General features: G+C 50.5%; 9 protein-coding genes across 9 annotated transcripts; 4 read left to right on the top strand and 5 right to left on the bottom strand.

The window, feature by feature from the left end:
* Positions 1-320: 320 nt before the first annotated feature.
* Positions 321-881, bottom strand: VFPPC_09523 (preli/msf1; the record flags this gene model as incomplete). The annotated part of the gene is made up of 1 exon (XM_018288044.1): positions 321-881. One exon carries the CDS (start codon positions 879-881, stop codon positions 321-323), a length of 561 nt encoding a protein of 186 aa, XP_018139426.1.
* Positions 882-2,067: 1,186 nt separating this feature from the next.
* On the bottom strand, positions 2,068-3,592 carry VFPPC_09524 (methionine aminopeptidase 2B; the record flags this gene model as incomplete). Its single annotated transcript, XM_018288045.1, has 4 exons — positions 2,068-2,124; positions 2,181-2,267; positions 2,330-3,483; positions 3,550-3,592. The coding sequence occupies 4 exons, from the start codon at positions 3,590-3,592 to the stop codon at positions 2,068-2,070; spliced, it is 1,341 nt and encodes a 446-aa protein (XP_018139427.1).
* A 742-nt stretch (positions 3,593-4,334) lies between these two features.
* VFPPC_14615 (Aim12p-like protein) lies at positions 4,335-5,184 on the top strand (the record flags this gene model as incomplete). Its single annotated transcript, XM_018292383.1, has 3 exons — positions 4,335-4,410; positions 4,500-4,529; positions 4,583-5,184. The coding sequence occupies 3 exons, from the start codon at positions 4,335-4,337 to the stop codon at positions 5,182-5,184; spliced, it is 708 nt and encodes a 235-aa protein (XP_018139428.1).
* A 160-nt stretch (positions 5,185-5,344) lies between these two features.
* Positions 5,345-6,555, bottom strand: VFPPC_14616 (ahpC/TSA antioxidant enzyme domain-containing protein; the record flags this gene model as incomplete). The annotated part of the gene is made up of 2 exons (XM_018292384.1): positions 5,345-6,040; positions 6,094-6,555. 2 exons carry the CDS (start codon positions 6,553-6,555, stop codon positions 5,345-5,347), a joined length of 1,158 nt encoding a protein of 385 aa, XP_018139429.1.
* A 519-nt stretch (positions 6,556-7,074) lies between these two features.
* On the top strand, positions 7,075-7,828 carry VFPPC_14617 (thioredoxin reductase; the record flags this gene model as incomplete). Its single annotated transcript, XM_018292385.1, has 2 exons — positions 7,075-7,197; positions 7,253-7,828. The coding sequence occupies 2 exons, from the start codon at positions 7,075-7,077 to the stop codon at positions 7,826-7,828; spliced, it is 699 nt and encodes a 232-aa protein (XP_018139430.1).
* Positions 7,829-8,495: 667 nt separating this feature from the next.
* On the bottom strand, positions 8,496-9,647 carry VFPPC_09525 (zinc transporter protein; the record flags this gene model as incomplete). The annotated part of the gene is made up of 1 exon (XM_018288046.1): positions 8,496-9,647. The coding sequence occupies one exon, from the start codon at positions 9,645-9,647 to the stop codon at positions 8,496-8,498; it is 1,152 nt and encodes a 383-aa protein (XP_018139431.1).
* Positions 9,648-11,106: 1,459 nt separating this feature from the next.
* Positions 11,107-11,569, top strand: VFPPC_09526 (hypothetical protein; the record flags this gene model as incomplete). Its single annotated transcript, XM_018288047.1, has 2 exons — positions 11,107-11,256; positions 11,324-11,569. 2 exons carry the CDS (start codon positions 11,107-11,109, stop codon positions 11,567-11,569), a joined length of 396 nt encoding a protein of 131 aa, XP_018139432.1.
* A 1,561-nt stretch (positions 11,570-13,130) lies between these two features.
* VFPPC_09527 (poly(A)+ RNA export protein) lies at positions 13,131-14,338 on the top strand (the record flags this gene model as incomplete). Its single annotated transcript, XM_018288048.1, has 3 exons — positions 13,131-13,394; positions 13,454-13,908; positions 13,981-14,338. 3 exons carry the CDS (start codon positions 13,131-13,133, stop codon positions 14,336-14,338), a joined length of 1,077 nt encoding a protein of 358 aa, XP_018139433.1.
* Positions 14,339-14,720: 382 nt separating this feature from the next.
* On the bottom strand, positions 14,721-15,423 carry VFPPC_09528 (hypothetical protein; the record flags this gene model as incomplete). Its single annotated transcript, XM_018288049.1, has 2 exons — positions 14,721-15,188; positions 15,253-15,423. 2 exons carry the CDS (start codon positions 15,421-15,423, stop codon positions 14,721-14,723), a joined length of 639 nt encoding a protein of 212 aa, XP_018139434.1.
* Between the last annotated feature and the right edge of the window lie 1,413 nt (positions 15,424-16,836).

The following is a 16,836-nucleotide window of genomic DNA, read 5'->3' as shown; positions in this document are numbered from 1 at the left end:
ATCACCATTATACAAGTCAAGTAGAAATCTCTGAGAGAATCTATTCTTCTATCATTACCCGCGTCTTGCGCCTCTATGCTCGGGTATTATACTAAATCCAATAGAAAAAAGAACACGAGATTCGAAAATCTCTTTTTAATTTTCCCCAAACGCCCTTGCTGAAAATATGCTGCAAATATAATTCCCGTTTTGTTTCGCACTAAACGCCATTAAAAAATGTAAACAAATGAAACCATTCTCCCCCGTCTAAACTCGTACACAAGTGGAGAGATGATTGTACACGGAAAGATGAGGGAATCGTGACCTCGCGAAGAAGCACCCTACAGCAAAGCTGTCTGGCGAGCCTTCTCCTCCGCAAACACGATACGGCTCATTTCCAAAACGCGCTCGAAGCCCTCGCGCCCCTTGACGGCATTCTCCTTGAACCGCGTCACGAGGGTATCCTCGATGCTGTTCTTGATGCGCTGCCAGCCGCCGCAGAGGGCGGTGATGCGCGCCGACTGCTGGAAGTGCGTCTGGTGGTCGCCCATGGGCTTGTACGTGACCTCCTCCTGCACATTGACGAGGTTGCTCCACGTCAGGTTCTGGCTGACCATGGTGAGGGTCTTGTTCGCGGGATCGACGTAGGACGCTTCAAAGACGTAGCTCACGTCCATGGAGTTGCCCATGAGGGTCTTGATCCAGTCCGGCGCGGATTGCTTGCAGGTGATGAGGCGCTCGGTGCGGAGGATGCCTGTCTCGGAGTCGACGCTGCGGGTGAGCGTGTCGACGGCGATGACGTGCTCGGATTTGTTGTTCCATGGGCCGTACTTGCGCCAGTTGGCGGTTGATACTTCGTCCCAGGAGTAGTTGTAGGTGACGGCGTTGGAGAAGACCTTCATTTTGAGGTGTGTGGCAAATTGCCCCCAATTCGAGAGATGGGCTCTATTCGAAATGATCTACTTTCGGTGGTTGTTTTGTGTGATTGTTTCGCGAGTCTAGTTCGGTGATTGCTGGCGGGTGACTCAGGATGCGAATGCGTAGTCGTCAAAGAATCATTAATCTATGCCAAAGGAGAAATAAAAACAAGACGACTCGCTAAAAGGAAAAAGAAAAAAACACAACGCTCACGAATCGGAAAATGTGCCAAACACAAGTGTGTCTAACAGAATTGTCCAACGTGTTATGGTTGATGGGTGATAATCGTTGATGTTTTGCGTGTTTTTTTCAGGAGAGAAACATGTCCGGCCCGGCAGGGAGGAGGCTGTAGATAAATTTGCCTGAGGTGCCACACATGTGAGAGGCGTGGTGCCCTCCGCCCGGCCTACTTCGGAGAGTGTGCAGGCAATGCACGCTGCAGGCAATTTTTTCTTTTACAGTGCCACAGTCGCTTACTATTCCTGTTGGAGGAGGCGCTAAACCCGATATAGCCGGATTGGTCTTTATCGCGCGATAAAGCACCGGGAGCAGAAAATTTGTTCCGCGCTTCTGATTGGCCCGCCGGTCTGGAGTTTTGCTCAGAGGCCGAAACGGCATGCCCGTGAACGGCGAGGCGGCGACTGGAACAAGTTCCCCAGGGCGGGTTTTGCGTGCGGAGAGGGGAGGGGAGGGTTTTCTGGAGAAGCTCGGGATGGGATCGCAGCCGCGGAAGGTGCGAGATCTGAAGATCAAGTGGTTTCGATTACGGGATCCCGGTAATTGTCAGCTTGGATGCTATATCGGGCAGCGTTTTTCTGGAGATGGTTTCGATGTAGCAGGTTTTGGGTCGTGCTCGTGCCCTGCAGGAATGATTGTCTTACAGTGAATGTCCCAGGGGCAACGTGATATGGTCACTGGATGAGCTTTGCGCTTTGCACCAGACTTCTTACTCAGGCGCATCCAGTGGTGACAGGTACGAACTAGCCAGGGCAAGCTCCCACAGGTATTTGCTCACGCCGACCATAACCGCGGCTACAACCTACAGACACCCACCATTCACTTGCATCAGTAGATGCTCCCATGCGTGTGATCAACTCTGTCATGCATGCATTTATCAAATAGGACAGTCTTATTTCAGATGCTATCTCTGTGTGCAATAAATTCTACAGTTTAGTAGTCGTCGCCTCGGCTGATGACCTCTTTCACGGTTGGTCGGATCAGGATAGTCTGCACAAGAGTTAGCACTCACGAAGCTCCAATGAAAACGGCAAATATAAACTTACGTGCTCAAACTGAGCTGTGTATGAGCCCTTCTTGTCACACAAGGGCGGGTAAGCCTCGACAATACCGCTGTTGACCAAGCTGTTCAACTGCAACGTTGTTAGCATCTCACTTTAATGCACCTTGCATAGATCAAGTAGGTTCCACTTACGCCAAGCAGATACTTGTCCTGTCCCAAACGGTCAAGGTAACGGCGGCAAAAAGGCAGGGTGCCAAAATTCTTGTTAATCACATTAAGCAGCGCCTTGGCTGAGCTGAGGCGAAGATCCACGTGCTGGACATCTGCATTCTTCGCGTAGTGCGAGACTTCCATGTCGTCTCTGACATAGCCGTTGCCAGTGCTTCCAAAAGTCTCAATAGCAAAGACATCACCCTCCTCCATCTTCGTCTGGTCGTTGCTCTTAACGATGGGCACGGCCTTGGTACCGTGAATGCTATAAGGCAAAATGTTGTGGCCTGTGAGGTTGCGAATACTCTTCACGGGGTAGGTAGTGCCGTCAATCTCCACCTCAAAGCTCTCCATAGTTTCCTGGATGACGCCTCCGATTTCACCGACACGGGCGTCGATGCCAGCCTCTCGAATACCCGCATTGGTGGCTTCCTTCACAGCCTTTAGCAGGTTGTCGTACTTGGGCTCAAAAGCCACAGTAAATGCAGAATCGACAATTCTGCCGTTGATATGGACACCAAAATCCACCTTCATAACGTCATCCTGCTGCAAAACCATCTTGTTGCCTGCATTAGGAGTGTAATGGGCGGCACAGTGGTTCAAGCTGAGACCACAGGGGAAGCCCATGCCGGCAACCATGGCATCGCCCTCAGTCAACCCAGAGTGGCCGGTAAGAGACCTGACGCTGTTCTCGATGGTTTCGGCGATTTCAGTCAAGGTTTGACCGGGCTTGATGGACTTTTTTGCGTACTGGCGGACCTGCCGGTGAATCTCGGCCGCCTCGCGGTAATCGCTCAAGAATTCCGTGTTCAAGTTATCCAAATGGCGTTTTTCTTCGTTGGTGGTTCGGTAGCGGTTCTCGTCCTTGTACTCGACTTCCTCGCCCTTGGGGTAGCTTTTGTTGGGGAACAACTGGCTCACCATGACGGTGGGTGGCTCAGTCTGTGCGGTCGGGGTCTTCTTCTTCTTCTTGGGCTTTCTCTTCTTCTTCTTCTTCGCGGCGCCAGTGGCTCCGTCGGGTCCGTTTGCTGCACCATTCTCGTCGGCGTCGTCGTCAGAATCCTCTGCGTGGTCGTCATCGTCGCCAGCTGGCGCGGGCTTTGAGCCTTTGCTGTTTGCCTTTGCGGTTTCATTCACTATAGGCGACGCATCTTGTTAGTCACGAGTTCAATTCGCTGCAAATTTAAGCAGCCTAACTGTACCTTTCAGCTCCTTGAGAGCATCGGTGGGAACTTGGGCTGCCATCTTGACCACGTCCTGGAAGGTGAAGTGGGGAGAATCGATCGTCGCAGTCAAAAAAAAAGTTGGTGATGGCCCTGTGGTGGATATAACCAGACATAGACTGGATGCCCCGCCACCAGACTGCTCAATGTTGACCGTGCCTTCTTGGGCTTCACGCCAGGACAAGCAACCAAAATATCCATCCAATGGATTGGCTGAATTTGCCCCGCCGAGTGACGCTCATTCTTGCTGCACAAAGTCCTCCGTAGCGGCCTTCAAGTTTCACAGCATTCTTTTGTATTCCTTTAGATAATCAAGCAATGGACAATCCCATCACTGTACAATGTTCCCCAAGTCCTGGTTGCACATCAACATCCTGTCGAGAGAGGTCTGGTGGCGTGTCGCAGATCCCAAGCTACTACTGCAGCAAAAGCACGTGTCGCAAGGTTTTCTAATTTGAACACTCTTCGCGGAAACAGAAGCAATCGGAAAATTGGTACAAGATTGATCACAAATGTCCAAATCTCACTATGTTTAAGTCATCTACTGTCCTCTGTTAAGCTAGTCACAGTAAACACCGGCACCTCCGCCATACACTCTCTGAGTCCCATACCTGACATCACAGCTCCATACTTAAGTATGTGGGGCAAGGGACGTGGGGTTCCTGGCTTCCAGAGCTTGAGCTCCGGTGTCGACATCTCAGTTGACATTCAGTCAAGTTTCTTCCTCATCAATCCCTAGCTGTTTGCCTGTAACACCTCGCAAAATGGACAGCCAGGTCCAAAAACTAGTCGACAAGGCATGGAACAAGTATCAACAACTTGCTCCCAACCAAAGACTCCGTGAGTCACCATTAATCCCGGGCATAACCTACCTTTCCGCCCTTCAAGATGTCAACTATCAATACTAACAGTTGCTCCGAGCTGAACAGTAATTGGTGTCGGAGGCATCCCCGGATCCGGTAATTTCTTCAAGCAACATTATTCCAAAGTATATGGCTGCTAATTCCCCTAGGCAAAACAACACTCTCACAAATCGTCTCTCAGAGACTCAATGAATACGCCGCCAAGAACTCACCAGACTCTCCTCCCCCAGCAACATACGTCCCCATGGATGGCTTCCACTTCACGCGAGCCGCACTCTCCGCCATGCCCGATCCCTCGAATGCTCATGCTCGTCGCGGCGCAGCCTTCACCTTCGACGCTGCCAAGTTCCTCGCTCTCATCCAACGGCTCAGAGAACCGATATCATCAGCGCCCATTCTGGCGCCATCATTCGATCACTCTGTCAAAGACCCCAAGGAGGAGGACATAGCTGTGCTACCGTCGCATAAAATCGTCATATTAGAAGGCAACTATCTTGCCTTGGATAAGGATGTCTGGCGGGATGCGGCAGCGCTGTTTGATGAGTTGTGGTTTGTTGAAGTGGACTTTGAGGTTGCGCGGAGGAGATTGAGAGAGAGACATGTTCGCGCAGGGATTGTCAAGACGATAGAAGAGGGCGATAGGAGAGCGACGGAGAATGATCTTGTAAACGGGGAGGAGATCATGACACATCGGTTGAAGATACATGAGGTTGTGCATAGCAGGGAAGACGGGTCATGGGTCCATGACTGATGTGGTATGAGGAGCATAATTTGTACAGAAAAACTAGACTCTTTGCTCATCTTGATAGCTAATTATGAGAACATGATATAGGCCCTTTATAGGTCACAAATTGCTATCGCTAATAATACGCGCTGGCTGTCGATGCTAAAACACCCTGTTGCTAATACACTCATGCTTCCTTGGCTTCCTTGCCCTTGCTCGACTCGCCCAACTTGCTCATCTCACTAGCCATTGTCAATCCAGTCCCCTTCCTCGCCTGCACTGCCCTCGCCCACCTCTCCTGGTCCTTGATGGGGAAACCTTGTCCATCCAGCCCCAAGATCTCCATAAGTTCCGGGATCTCAGCATGATCACGCGTCGTCTTCATCCGATGGCACCAAGTAACTCGCTTCTCCTCCACCGAGCCGTCATCCCCGCGATCTCTACCACCGCTGCTAGGATCCTCAATCGAGCCCACTGTCGAGGGCTGCTCGTCCTGAGGTGTCGTAATTGGCGTGACGATATCGAGCGGCTCAAAGAGAAACTCGCCGCCTACTTGACGCTGGTCCCCGGACTTGAGAGACAATCCCTGGGGCAGAACCTTTAACCCCTGTCCGATACTGTCGAGAGTGCTCCTCCACAAGCTCTTCTTCATGTATGCGGGTTTGGCGCCTAGTGCGAGCGTCTTGGTCATGCCGAGTTCATCGAAGAGTGCTCGTGTGGGGTCCGTGTATAGCGGGAATGGACAGTTGGTCGCCTCGATGTACATGTTGATGAGGGCTGGGTCGCCGCATCCCACTACGACGATGAAGGTGCTGACGGGGAGTTGGAGGAGGGCATCGGGGGTGATTGATTCGGAGAGCGTTCGCAGGTATTCCTGGCAGTTCTGTATATCGTTAGCATGGCCAAATAACACAGATAATTCAAGGGTGTGCATACGCCGCAGAAAAAGTGTCGGATAAATACCACCAACACTCGTCTCGCTACATTGTTCCCGCTGTATAGACTCTTAAATGTTCTTGATTTGCCGTCTCGGTCGAGAACTATGTAGTTCTCTACCTTTTTGATGGTTTCGTCTGACGGCAGCTCGTTGTTGGTGGTGACCTCGCCGTCAAAGTCTTCTGGTTTTGTCTTGTCAATGGTATGGTCTTTCTGCTGTGTAACTGTTGCGGTAGCACCATTGTCAGCCGAGACCGGAGTCTCTACGGACGGGATTGTCGTTCCATTGCTCGGTGTCTCTGTTGTCTTAGGTTCGTGTTCCTTTGTCTCGGTCGAATTTACACCGTCTACGGGTGCTGACACTGCAGGTGATGTTGATGTAGCTTGGGTGATTGGAGCGGTGTTGAGCTGTTCATGCGGGGCATCTGCCGGCACACCAGCATCTGTTTTGGATGCGTCCATGATTATTTAGCTGGTCGCTCAAGTCTGGTTTAAGTCGTTTTCAACAGATGTTGCAATTGCCTGGTGTATTGAGAGAGCAAAAATTGAGGTGAAATTGGATCTAGAATCAGGGGTTCTCGTGGTGTTCCAAGTTTCCCAGTTTCTGATGGTCGGACTTGACATGTTGCGGCTAGCTTCCCTCCAGTAGCGCCATTGCAACAAACCTCACAACAATCGCACTGGGTTTGATCGTCAATGGTGGCTCAGTTTGGGGCAAGCAACACACGGGCGCTAAGCAATTGAAGATCAATGATGACACCAGACGTGTGGCGGAATCTGTGGCGCTGGATCTCTCAAGCGTCTGGTCCATGTCACCATCTGCAGCTGCAATATTCTTCCCATCTGTTACCCTAGATTTGTACATTTTCAAGAATGGCCAGCATCAGCCAGTTACACCAGACAGAAGCCAATCCAGACATATTTAATCCTTTGGCACATCAATGATTCCTCTCGCAACCTAAACTCCCAAGAACTCCAATCATGGCGGACGTTCTGGAGGCATTAATCGCTTCACTAGTCGAATCCCTCAACTCTGATGGTCTACCATGTATCCTCTGGGGTCAATGTTTGCTCAACATCCACGGTATATCATCGCCGATCAATGTGCGTTTTATCCCCCAAAAAACATTGCAAAATATCGAGCTAAACTCACTCGCAGTCCATTGACTTCATTGTCCCCACTGGTCTCATAAACGAAGCAGACAAATCGCTCAGCAAGTTCCCTGGCCTGCATGCCTGCACAAAACAACCTTCATGCCCTTGGAGTCCCAAGAAGCGGAAAGCAGAGGAGCCAGTAATACACATGCACCTCGACGACCCTAACGTAACAGTGGCTCTATATGCCCATTGTCGGATACTATGGTTCATCCCAGAGCTGGGTAATCATCTGACGCTCGATGAGCAGCACACATACTTGCTGCCTCATTTGACTGTCGCGTCCAACTCGGAAGCTCTCCCACCACACCGACCTGGTCGTGGATCTGGTTTCTTTACGACATCTGAGTATCCGGTAATTGTGCCAAGGCTTCATCTTCTCATGGAAACTTTCATGCGTTTGTATTTACGTGACAGCAAGAAGCGCGAGGGTGCATATGCCATAGATATGATGGAACGGCTGATACCGTGTATGAATGATGCCGATCTTCCGGGGTCGAGCGAGATTCCGGAGCGGATCAAGAAGCATTATGAAGCGCTTGAACGAGGTGATAGGCTTGGTGTTGGGAGAGGCTCATAGCCCGGCGTGAGCAGCCCTTCATATGCGAACGAAGAAGTCTGCCGTCGCCCTTTGGGCCGCAGCATTCCCGCTAGTGCTTCATTGCCGCTAATTTGGTGAAATTTCCTTGTCAGCGATACGCGAGCCGTTAGGCACTCACGACTGGTTGAGACGGAGCAGAAACAATGCGGGCCAGTGTCACGAGAAACACAAATTTAGGTTTCGCAAACCTGCGGAGGAAATGAATGTGTGCCAGGACCATTTGCACAACCGTTACTCATCACAGCTTACCATGAGTTGTGAGACGGAAGTCACACCAGAAGTCCTTGTGCAAGTTAGGGCTGCCATTCCATTCTTGCCTATTGCTGGAGCTGACGTAGGTTTTTCCAAAAGGATATTTATCTTGGAGACAAACGAGTTTGAACACTCATCTGTTAGTAGATACGCAGTCTGCAGCACCAACATCACAATTCCTCAACTCCAATACAAGAGCAAATGTTATAAATACGGCAACCTAGTCTGCAACAGTATATACACTATCCCTCAGATCCATGGATTCCGTGTTATGAAATTAGCAGCAATACATCGACAAAGAAACACAGAAAGGCTGTCAAAGCATAAACTCGACATCACCAACTGATTACAAAGAACAAAATATTAGTCTCTGCCACCCCGAAACACTTCAAACTCAAGCCCATCGACCAATCAAAGCCATAATCCCACACCCAAGATACAGCGACACAAGCATCAACGCAAGCCGCTTCTTATTAGTCGTCCGATTAGGATTGAACAAAAAGTCCCGCGCAAGCATCTCCACAAGCCCCGTGTAGATGAGAATCCCAGCAGATATGGAATCCAACACGCCAGAAACCACACTTGCAGTATAAGAGTTTCCGTTATATGTATTATGCAAACCCAACCCAATGGCAATGGAGATGGGAGTCGTCAGGCCATATGCCAAGCAAAGAACCCAGGGCAGCCACTTCCACTTCGTAGGGATAGGAATCACACTCAGACGAGCGCCGATACCCAGACCCTCAAACGACTGGTGGAACACCAGCACTGGAAACAGCGTGTTAAAGTCATCGCCTCCCGCTACGCCGAGATTCAAGCCAATAATGACGCTGTGGAAGATGACACCAAATTCAAGTACCAGAAACGCCGATATCTGCGACCGGAATGCCTTCTGAATCTCTTCAGAATCGCCCACAAGATGCGCCAACTCTTCGTAGTCGCTGTCGAATTTCTCACCCTTGCTCACCGGGACAAGGTTGATGTCTTTTGTTTGCTCATCCTGATCCGCAGAGTGGAGGTGCATGTGCGAAGCGTGAGGATTTGTGCCATTGCCATTCGCACCAGGCGCATCGGTGATGATATTCTCAACTGGGGAGTGGGCAAGCCCGTAGTGCTTCTCGACGTAGTATTCAGCGAGAAAGTCCAACAGGAAGATGATCATGGCTGAAGACAGGGCAATGGCCGGCGGCCAGGAGTAAGTCGACCATCCTCCTGTTAATCCGACGCAGCTTGCAGGTCCAATGGCTTCATAAGCCGGATCGAGGAGGTGCACGAACGCAGTTGCGATGATGACGCCGGCGCCAAAGTATCGAGCAAAGAGATACACTGACAAGGGGATTTTCAGGCGTCGAATCCGGGTCGCGAGGACGGGGAAGAATGTAACTGCAGTGGAGACAACGAGAATTACAAAGATTGATGCAATGTGCAAGCCTAGTCTGTCGTCGTAGTCATTGCCGCTTTCGTTGAGGTAGCAGATGATGTCGACTAATGGCGTGTTGTCTAAGTCGACGGAGCTGGCGTTGAAGGAAGAGCCCGAGTCAGCCATGTTGGAGAGCGTATACTGAACAAACTTGTTGACTGACTTTGAAGATACTGAAAGGGAGATACCAGAAAGACAGGATGTATATGTTATATAGACGCCGGCCTGCTGAAAAGTTTGCTTCAATAGTTCGTGCCATTCTTTCTAATATGGGTACAAAACAAACAGCTGCGCAATACAAATGTATCCCAGTATCGTAGACTGCGCATTAGCCCACTCAAGTTTGCTTGTGGATACTTTTGAATAAATGATGTGTAGCGTATAAACAGAGTCCATATCTGTGTCAGCATTATCTCGAGTGAGAACCTCTATGGTGTAGTGGCGCGCGCGAGCAAGCAACCACAGACAAGTTCTCCAATCAGAGTCAGAGCGGTGGCTACTTTTCGGAAATCCGGCACCGTCAAAATACAATTAAATTGTGCGTGATATTACTAGGAGTGAAGAGTAATAAGATGATTGTGGTGGTGAGCGCCAAGCGACAGTGGTGAGAGTGTCTCGTACACGAGAGCTAAGTGGGCAATTTTCGGGTTGACAAGGCTTTTTGCCGGCTCAAACGGCTCTCTTGGTAATTCCATGTGTAAATTAGTCAATTCAAATGATATGAAGTACGATGGATGAACCTGTATGGACGCGGTTTGGAGCTCCATCTGTATCAACAATCATGAGACTGAATTATGCGTCTAAGTGACGCCAAAGTAATAAAGCAATTTGCTGTTAAGCTACTCTTGTGCTTCAAGTTGAGCTGACGCCTCTTTGTGCAGATAGTTCCGCTGGGTTGGAATACCAGACCTCTTCAAGAATTATGTTGCGCTCTTAGAGCAACCAAGACCTGAATCATGTCTCCCATTCTTGCTTAATTCTACTTCTATGTGAGTTCCAGGTTAAGTGTATCAACAGTTTTGAACACTGTATCTCAAGGCTAAATGTCTTGGGACTATGTGCTAGAAACGTGTACATTTCGAAAATCAGGGCATGTTCATAGAACTTGGGTTATGTAATTTGCGTCGCAACTGCAGCGTTATCCGTGTACTGGGTGCAGTTTGGCGTTACTGAGTACTTTAGGCGGAGTATGCGAAGAACACGCGGAATTGAGAATTTCTTTCTACTTATGAGTGTCGGTAGAAACTTTATGAGGAACTACTTTGAAGAGGGCGAATAAGTTCGCAAGCTGTAGTCTCATCGAGTCCTGCATGTGGTGAAATGTGACACACAAATCTCACACTGCGGCTTCGCATCTTGACATACTGCCTGTACGAAGAAACAAGTAGACTGAAAAGAGTTTCAAGTCCAAAACTTTCAATAAAACGACAACCGTCTACAACCCGTGTTACCGGTGTATGTTGCAGGATTCAAGAGCCAACATTGAAGTGCAAGTGGCGCTCCATCCCACATCAACCACCAAGACACCAGACAGTGGAGCCACCATCACATCCTCAGCAAACCCTGCTCATTCACCACCACCGCAATGGACGACGAAGACGGCGGCATCCTCAACATCGAATTATCAGACGACGAAGTCGACGTCGTCAAGAAGAAAGCCGACAGGACCGGCCAGACAGAGGAGGACTTTCAGGCCGTGAAGCGGGACTACCGTGTCAGGGTCGAGAATGGAGAGGTATGCCCGGCTATAAATGACATTCACCCTTCTCTGCGAACCATAATGCTAATGGGATGAATCGCAGATACATAAGCATATTACGCTTCCTCTTCAGCCAGGTACCAACAAGATGCGCACCCAGGAACTGATCCATGCTGTTGAGGAGCTCTATTTCTTCCAGCGGTACCAAGAAGGTGTTGACTTGATTAAACGGGCTTTTGAGAATGGTGGCGCGGACGCTCTTGATAATGACTCACGGCAGTTACTGGAGTCTTATGAGAAGAGGTGTCAACAACGGATAGCTGGATCTACTGCAACGAAGAAGGGCTGATTGGCCGAGTCCAAGGATGTCGATGGTCCTGTTAGATGGATGGCTATAATCAGTGGACTACCGCTTCGGTTGGGAATGAGGCGCCGTTGTGCGGAAACTGTCCTCGCGGGTTTGACTTGTGAATAACTGATGTGTGGTCAAAGTAGGGAGGCATCAAGACAATCATTGACATCGTTCGTCTGGTTGCTTCTGACTTTAGATCAACACGTCAGACGCTGTCAAGAGATTTTGACCATACTCGGCGAGAACCAACCAAAATTACGACCCGAGAGATATTAGAGTGCTCTGGCGACAAGGTTCCTGCTGCAATGCAGGCTACGAGTTTAGAGCAAAGGCTCAAGACATGAAGTAAACTAGCTACATAATAATGATAAATAATGCGAGATAAAAAAAAAAGAATAAAAAAAATTCATCAGAGACATATGTTTGAAAGTCTGCATCGGCAAGATATTTCCCACCTCAGTGCTTGACTCTAATATTTGTCTTCATCATATGAACATCCATCCCAAGTCAACAGCAAAGCCAAGTGCAAAAACTTCCCACGAAGTTCAGAGTGTAAAAAAAAAGTTTGGCATCACCATCAACAAAGGACAGATCAGTTTTTGACCCCCTCGCCTCAAGAATAAGCCCCATCGAGTAACCCGGTAAACCGAGCAATCGCATACCTATCAACCTCGACAACACATCCTTAGCACCCGATACCACACTTCACGTCTCCCACGGCCACCCATCATCCAAGCCTGCTTGCCCTTGCCAGAGAGTCCCAGTCACACCATCCCAACGCGGACTCATATCTTCGTCCAAAGGGGCCGAGAGATGCAACTGGGGTCCGGCAAAGACTCGCAGACTGGATGTAGCGACGGGCAGGGCGGGATGATGCACGAAGAGGGCCAAGGCGCAAAAGGTCAGCCGCAGTGCTTCTATGGCGGCGCGTTTCCGCAGACTCTCCGAAGAGAGACGTCCGGGGACTTTCTCCCAAAGCAATGGTTTGTAACGAGACTCTGGCCGAAGCCGAGTGTCTCTGTGTGTAAGCTTCGAATAGCGATTTGTTGAGCGAGGGGGTGAAGAAGAAGAAAGAGGAAAACTGATGTGAAGCTCCAGTGTGAAATTTTATTTAGCAAGGCGGGTCCCACCTTTTTTTTTTTGGGACGGCTTGAAAGCTCTGGCTGGCTGGGCTGTGAGTGCACCAATTGACCTGTGGCACACGCGCTTGCATCTACAGGGGTGCTTGCCTGTCGAGAATTTGCGACAACGGGCCAATCAGACCTCGGCGTTGGAGAGAAGGTTGGTGCCTTTTCGTGCCTAGAATCATTGTGACATATAACTTCATCTCAACTTGCCGCCAGTGCAGTGCAGGTCTGCTTGAGAACAGCAGACAAACATACAATCGAATTCATCTTCAGTAGGATTCACAAGAACACACCGAACTACTACGACGAGCGAGCGTGGGCCATCGCACGCGATCGAGTATCTAGGCTTGCGCCGACCGCCTCCATCATCCGCCCTTTTCGAAACCTTCACCTGGACAAGCAACGACTTCGTTGTGTAATTACCAAGCACCATGTCTGGACTCTTTGGAGCGGCGACGAGCACCGCAGCGACCAATACCGTCGGCGACCTCAAGTCGGACGTCGCTCTCAGCGATCCTCCTACCGATTCCATCTCCGACCTTTCCTTTTCACCAGCTCCCAATGGCCCGGATTTCCTGGCCGTAGCCAGCTGGGACAACAAGGTCCGAATCTACGAAATTGCCCAGAATGGCCAGAGTCAAGGTCGACACGCGTACGAGCACTCACAGCCTGTGTTTAGCTGCGACTTTTCCAAGGTAGGGATCTCATCACCACACCACCACACGTCTCAAGCTAATGGAATTTACGAGCATAGGACGGCACAAAAGTAGCCTCAGCCGGTGCCGATAAAAACATCAAAGTTTGCGATCTTGCCTCCCAGCAAGACATCATCATCGGAACCCACGAGCAACCAGCACGGGCGTGTCGATTCTTCGAGAGCAGTGGTTCACCCATGATAGTATCTGGGTCGTGGGACAAGACAATCAAATACTGGGACTTGAGGCAACAGGGCCAAGCGGCGGCTACTGTATCGTGCCAGGAGCGCGTATACACCATGGACGTGAGGGACAACCTGTGTGTTGTAGGAACCGCAGACAGATACATCAACGTAATTGATCTGCGGAACCCTTCCAAGTTCTACAAGACGCTCCAGAGCCCGTTGAAGTGGCAGACACGAGTCGTCAGCTGCTTCACCGACTCTGCAGGCTTCGCTATTGGTAGCGTCGAGGGCCGTTGCGCTATTCAGTACGTGGAGGACAAGGACTCAAGGTACGCCCACCCTCCATTGTTTCTTATCACTGCCAAAGCAGGAACATCTCGATCCGCTGACATTCAAAACAGTTCCAACTTTTCTTTCAAATGCCACCGTGATACCGCCGTCAACAACGTCGTCAATGTCCACGCCGTCAACGACATTTCCTTCCACCCCGTTCACGGCACCTTCAGCACATCTGGTTCGGATGGCACATTCCACTTCTGGGACAAGGATGCGAAGCACCGTCTTAAGGGATACCCCAACGTTGGAGGCAGCATTACAGCGACGAAGTTTAACAAGAATGGTAGCATCTTTGCTTACGCCGTTAGTTACGACTGGAGCAAGGGGTACCAGCAGAACACGCAGAGTTATCCTATCAAGGTGATGCTGCACCCTGTGACGAATGACGAGTGCAAGCCGCGACCTTCGATGAAGAAGAGGTAGTGTCAAACTTGGAAGGAAAGTGGATGCAAGGAGAGTATGGTCGCGTTAAAAAAATGAAGTAAACTAGCTCGTGTATCAGGATGTGAATTATACCTAGGGGAATTGTGTGCTGCTGAGTGCAGTTTGGATGTAAATGGGTCTCGTTATCACGTTTGTATGCACAAGAAAATTTTAAAGACCAAGTTGAAGTGTCATGTGTGTCTGCCAGTCAGGCATAGAATTGAAAGTGATTGTACGTCTGTGTTGCGCTAGCGCACCAAATTATCAGAACATCCTATAGCTCCTAGTTTCAAATTACAACGCTTATAGAGCAAAAAAATCACAAGGCCAAACCGGAGCCTGTTCCTACTCCCATCCTCGTGAATTCATCCCGCAGTCTATATCAAATAGCCTTCTTGGGCGCACCGCCAAACACATCCTCCACCATGCCCTTCCAAATATCGCGAATCATACCGCCCTCCTCCTTCTGCGGCTGGCCGCCCTCATCATACATGAACTTGAGCTCAATTCCATCCAAGCTGATCCCCTCGACTCCCGACATAGGCGCCCCGGGAACAACGTTGTCAGGATTGGCAGCCACAATGGTCACCTCAGGACGGGCAGTCGCATCAGAAGCAATGGGGCTATGGGCAGCGCCATAGTTGTCCGGGAGGAGAGGCACCCGCGGGCCCAGGTCGGCTTTTGATGCGCCGACGAGGGCGCTCATTGACGGCAGGACAGCGGCGTCAATGTGTGTGGATGTTTGGGCGGATGACGATGAGGAGTGGAAGGTCTGCATCAGTGGTTTTGAGCGGTTGGCGAGTGAGGGCTGAGGTGTAGGTCGGTGGGTTGTGGTGAGGCCGCGAGACGACTGTGTATGTTAGATGTGCTCAAATTGATTTCGAAGGTGCTGGGTTATGGCAGAGTGAACGTACATCAGAGTGCTCGCTGCTCCTGTTGCGCAACAGTTCTGCATACTTTGGCATCAGGGCCGCGCCGGCGCTGTGCGCAGAGCCATCGAGGATTGAGGAGCGGGCTGCAGCGCCAGACGATGAGGCGCTGAGGGCTCTTGAGATTTGGGACATGGGAGCAGTGACGCGAGACATGGTGAGGGTGTTCTAGAAAGAGTGATTGGGGAAGGGGACAGGTTCCAATGTTGTGAAGCTGTGTTGCTATTTATGACTACCTAGGTACTAGGTACGAGAGCTTGTTGAGCTGCTGGGTGCGAATACCTGCAGATAGGAAGTGGGGATGGTCTGGTCTGTGCGATACCGGACCAGGGTGACTGATAGCTTGGAGAGGGATGAAACTGTGTCTTGGACGACGTGGAAATGGAATACTTGGAATGTTATGTTGATGGGGGTGATGGGAGGAGGGGAAATCGAGTGGTGAGGAGATGGGATATATGCGAGTTTCTCTATTTCGGACAGAGGGGTTAATCGAGGGTGGGATTCATGGCATGCTGCATGGAAAGCTGGAGGTCAATGTTGGAGCCGTGCGAACCGATGAGGCGTGGTTCGTGGGACGGCGACAATCCGCGCGGGAGGGAGCGCCAGATAGGAGAGGCACCAGCTTGAGATTATTGGGAGTACAGCGACACTGGATAGAGGTGAGAATGTACCAAACATTGAATGTGCCAGGCAAAGTGATGGCGTTCTGAACGGACATGCGCCGCGGTGGTTCGGAGAGTGAGTGCTGGCAGGGGGAGTGTCGAGGAGTTGGTCACGAGGCCACACCGACTTGACATGTTTGGTTTGGTGTGGTCGAGATTCAGATGGCATGTAATTCAGGGACAGGGACGGGGGAGCTTGCCGCGATAGCTACCTAGGCACGGAGTAGTTGAGTGCTTGACCGTCATGTTCATGTTGAGTCTGGTCGGTGGAGCTTCGCATTGATAGCTCTGACAGTCGCCATTCATCAATACTCCGAAGCATCACTCATACCATCAAATGCCCCGAGTCAGCAATCATCCCGACAGCTATCAATCACAGACAATTCATCAGCATTGCTCAATGCTTCCAATTCACGAATAAAAAATCGCCCGACAAACACGCTGACCATGCCACCTCTGTCTCTCCATACCCCCTACTCCGAACTCCTAATCAAGACCAAGACATCAGGACCTTAAAAAACTGGACCCCCAACTACCGCACAGCCAGCAGCACATTGATTAAACTCGTTGAGCCAGCCGGCTCCGTCTTTCCGCTCCCCGTCCCCTACAGTTGGGGATCTGGAATCGCGGTGCGGACAACGGAGCCGCGCCAGCTTTTCTGCTTGGGTTCATCATCCTGGTCGGTGGTCGGCGTGCGCCCCCTGTCGCTATTTCGCTTGGGACCGCCCTTGGATTCACCGCCCATGGTTATTTCGGTTGGGTAAGTGCGGTGTGGTATTTCGTTTTTTATGGTTGCTGGGCGATTTGCTTGGTTGATTGTTGCATTCAAGCCGCGAGTAATGATTCCTGGTGCATGTCGCTGGGTTGCGGTTGAATTAAAGCGTCAGCACGTAATACCGGCATTTCT

Source organism: Pochonia chlamydosporia, chromosome 7, assembly GCF_001653235.2.
Source record: "Pochonia chlamydosporia 170 chromosome 7, whole genome shotgun sequence".
In the NCBI taxonomy this organism is placed as follows: domain Eukaryota; kingdom Fungi; phylum Ascomycota; class Sordariomycetes; order Hypocreales; family Clavicipitaceae; genus Pochonia; species Pochonia chlamydosporia.
This window is presented reverse-complemented; position numbering and strand designations above follow the sequence as displayed.